Source organism: Vicia villosa, linkage group LG2 (assembly GCF_029867415.1).
Source record: "Vicia villosa cultivar HV-30 ecotype Madison, WI linkage group LG2, Vvil1.0, whole genome shotgun sequence".
Lineage (NCBI taxonomy): Eukaryota > Viridiplantae > Streptophyta > Magnoliopsida > Fabales > Fabaceae > Vicia > Vicia villosa.
The window spans coordinates 122,705,538-122,709,616 of record NC_081181.1 but is presented as its reverse complement, the minus strand read 5'-3'; the positions used below and the strand labels follow the sequence as shown (position 1 = coordinate 122,709,616).

At 33.5% G+C, this 4,079-nt stretch overlaps 1 protein-coding gene across 1 annotated transcript; it reads right to left on the bottom strand.

Annotated features, from left to right (window-relative positions):
- Positions 1-430: 430 nt before the first annotated feature.
- Positions 431-3,562, bottom strand: LOC131646715 (protein PIN-LIKES 7-like). The gene is made up of 10 exons (XM_058916685.1): positions 3,141-3,562; positions 2,853-2,932; positions 2,645-2,769; positions 2,241-2,362; positions 1,746-1,952; positions 1,532-1,651; positions 1,337-1,437; positions 1,186-1,238; positions 910-1,095; positions 431-817 (listed from the first exon to the last, which is right to left on the bottom strand). Exons 1-10 carry the CDS (start codon positions 3,276-3,278, stop codon positions 690-692), a joined length of 1,260 nt encoding a protein of 419 aa, XP_058772668.1. The 5' UTR covers positions 3,279-3,562; the 3' UTR covers positions 431-689.
- Between the last annotated feature and the right edge of the window lie 517 nt (positions 3,563-4,079).

Here is a 4,079-nt window from a genome sequence, read left to right as displayed (position 1 = left end):
CTCCTTTACATTTTTTAAATATCCATACAATCTATCAAAAAAATTTATAAAGGGTCCCATTAAACACTACAATATACTTCAAATTTAATTTTATATTAATATTTTTACCCCAATTTAAGTGTAGGAGCGTTGTTGTGCAGAAAGACGCTTGCAAACTAAAGCACGCTACACAAAACAGATTATCCATAGTTTTCTGACATGGTTACTTAGGAATGTGTGAAAGAACGGTAAAAATTTACCGATATTCATGCTCTAAACTCCACAACATGGTCTTTCATTAAGAAAAAGTAAAACCATTATGAGTATGGTGAAGAGTGTGTTGAAAAGTAAGCATTTTCAAAAGAACCTGTCGGGTGAGGAGAGTATTAATGGAGCCCATATTCCAAATGAGTAGTAATTTGATACCAACACATCCTATTTTTGAGACAATTTTATACTTTCATTATAACTAGAATAACTTTCAAAACTTTCATCTTATATACACACAGGAGAGGTGATTCTTTTTTCATCTTAGGTTCTATTTGCCAAACTTTTGTACTGAAACAATGAAAATAAATTTTATTATTTTCATCACTGTTTATAGAAAACTCAAACTCAAATGTAACATTTTGTAATTTACATCAAACATATGATGAAAACCAAACCAAACCAAACCGATCTTAGATCGGAACTCGGTAACTGAATGCACATTAATAAGATAATAGCCACAAGAGGAAGGTTGACCAAACAGTGAGTGCTATGGCTGCAGCACTATATGTCCACAACAGAATAACAGAACACTCTTCATTTCCTACATCAAACAGCTGTGCCATAGTACCTGCATAACATATTTCATTCAATTTCAAACTTAGAATTTCGGACCAATAACATAATCATATATTATATGCATGAATGAGTCTAATTACTTACTAATATTCATTGCTGGTGGCATTGCATATTGCATCACTAGAGTGTACTGAAACAAAGGATCCACCGGAAGAAGGCCAAAATTTGCCGCGGTTTTAACAATAAATAATCCAATAAAAGGTAGCACGAAAAGCCGGATTACGATGATGCAGATGAGTGTCGATGGTTTTACACTTGACGATTTCAAGCCTGCAAATTCAATACAAAGTTAACTAAACAAAACCATTTTTTGGATACTGAATTCGTAAAATTCTGCTATCAGATATTTTTTTCTGATACCTTGAGTGAGGTTTCCACCAAGTAAAAGTGTGATGCAGGGGATTGTTCCATCCCTGCAAAGTATTTAGTTTCGACAAATAATTGCATGGTTAGAAAATATGTAGAAATTTTTAGGACTAATTGTTTTTCATCAGAAATTTAAGAAACTTACCCAAGTAATACAAGTGTGTTTTGGATTACCCTCAATGGAGCATTGGCTCCAATGATTAGGTTTCTTAACCATGCGACCGCGCCAAAGAGGAAACCGAAAAACTGATGATTGAATATGGAAGATTTGAATTTCAAATTTGGAACGAATGTAACAAAGTATAAGAAAGAAAGAAGGAAAGAGAAAAAAAAAACTCACTATAGCGATTCCTGGTGGTGACGTTAGCTCTGCTACAAGATCGCATAGAACTTCTATCGTTCTAGCGAGAAATGATTGATTCTCCTTCTTCAATACAATATACCGATCTTGTTCATGAATCTGAAAATCCAGATGAACATTCATTTCATAACAATCTAATATACTGACATTTGTCTATAATTTATATTTCATAATCTTGTTCAATAGGCCTTACAATTTGGCTTTCGGAGTCTTCAATATAACTCGACGGTGCCACTTCTATCGCTGTGTTTTCATCGTCTTTTCTCTTAAGAAGAGGAGTATCTGCATTTCCTTCATGATCTTTGTTTGGTGCCTTTACGATCTCAGTAAGTGCCTTAAATCTCATTGAACTGCTTCTTATAGTTTGATAAGTATAGGTCCATATGAAGATACCACCAAGCTATAATTGAAAATAAAAGACAATATAATAAAATGGATACACTATATCTTATAGCCTAATGTAATCAAAATATTTCAATGCGGAAATTAAACTCATATACATCGTCACTATAAAGAATATTTACTCTGTCAAATAATTATGATTGTCAGATCATTAATAATATTTGACGTTAATCACAACAACTTTAAAGTCACATGTGTCATTAGTTGTGATTTGTTGATAGTGTAAATTTTTTTGCATTGAAATTGTATCGAAATTAAACTAAATGTGAACAGGATGAAGCCTTACTGCCATAGAGAAAGATGCATATGAGAATGCATGACTGTGGCAAACATCTCGTGCACCAAATGGACCTCCTTTCTCATCACATATTGCAGGGATAATCACAATAGGTAGGTTTCCTACGTTTCCTGATTAATTTAAAGAAAAACTCATGAAATCAGATCATTTTAGATAAAAAAACTCATAATATAGGATCATAACGGGAACTTAAAATCGTTTAAAAAATGTTTCCGCCACTAAAGAGATTATTACGGTGAATCACATACTAGATCCTTCTCTTTAAAATATTTCGTAACACTGTCCAAAATTGTAGAAAAAAATTATAAACCATGATTTCTCCAAGATAAAACAACTGTGTTACAAACTCTATCAGAGTCCTCGTGCATTAAAGATCCGAACAAAAAATTTACCCGATGAACATGCAGCAATAATAAGACCTTCGACTTTCAAATTAGGCTTTAGTAACTTCACGAGTATCCATCCTAAAATTCCTCCAATTAAGAATGTGAGTCCAACATTAACAGGCATAAACCACCTGTATAAATAGACAATTAACAAATCATTAAATTAACATAACCAATTAAGACAATACTAATGAAAATTAAAAGGCACGTGTACCATGAGATCATGTCTTCAAGTGAAACACTCTTGGCAAAACTTGAAAACACGAGTGAAGGGGTGAATATAAAGAACACAACCTGCAAAATAGGTAAATCAAGTTTGAAATAGGTTTGCATTCCATGCAATAGTTCACAAAATGCAGCAAATCCGTAGTATGTGACACATATATTGATTTTGGCCAACTAATCTCAATTCTATAGTCGAGATCAATTAATGCACGAAATGGTTAGAATCATGTTGCAGAATTAGTCCTGTTAACATATGAACTTAGCTTGAATATGTTACCTTGTTTAAGGATTTTCTAAAATCTGATGAAAGAAGATTATTGAAATAGTGAGTAGCCATAAAAGCTCCCAATGCACTAATAAGCAGAACTTGAATAACCGGCATAGAAGCCGCTTCCAAAAGCTCTAGAAAACCCATTTTTGCTTTTCTTGTGCTGAACCTGAACTATACTATAGACAGTTGCTGAGTTTTGTGCTGAATCTGAACCGAAAAACTTGAAATTATGTCTGTAGAACAAGAGAAAGATGAACGATTATTTACTCTGATGAATAGGGTCAATGACGAATGATGAGTACACTATATATCCCCAAACACGTTCCAATAAACTTGGTGAGAATGTGACATTTGTGTCATTGTTTTTAGACCAAATCATCTGCTGTGAGGAATACATCTAAGTAACCAATCAAAGGTTATATTGTATTGCCATAAATGTACTATGTAAGCTGTATTTTTATGCGGATTTTATAAAATAAGTTTAAATAGAATAGACATGTCCGTTTGTCATCCTTAAATAATATTATTTATTCTCAAGGTCCTGAGTTCGAATCCTGCTGGGTGCTATCAATCCTTGTGTGGGCCAGTCCATACAGAACTTTGTTCTGGCTTTAAATGGGGCCCCCGCTAGTGGACGGTGGGATTGGTCCCTCTTGGATTAGTCGGTCGCAAGGCCGGCCGGATACCAAGATTTCCAAAAAAAAAAAAAATAATAATAATATTATTTATAGACATGAGAGATTGAACAAACTTAAGATCGATTGAAACATTAAACGATAGGAGTGAATCGAGAGAATTAAGCATGAGCAAAAGAGAAGACAAGTTATTTTCGTAGTACATAGTATTATTATGATGAAACAAACATTCTCCACATGTATCGGTCAATATCATGTCCCACACTTCAGATTCCACCTCCCCCTAAATTTAAGGTTTATTCTTCCTTAA

Bases quoted from the DNA above. Each gene is read 5' to 3' on its own strand.
- LOC131646715 (XM_058916685.1), bottom strand. From the start codon at position 3,278: ATGGGTTTTCTAGAGCTTTTGGAAGCGGCTTCTATGCCGGTTATTCAA. The intron at 2,770-2,852 runs GTACACGTGCCT...CTATTTATACAG, and splicing joins CTTGAAGACATGATCTCATG to GTGGTTTATGCCTGTTAATG. The intron at 1,438-1,531 runs GTGAGTTTTTTT...TTCAATCATCAG, and splicing joins CACCACCAGGAATCGCTATA to TTTTTCGGTTTCCTCTTTGG.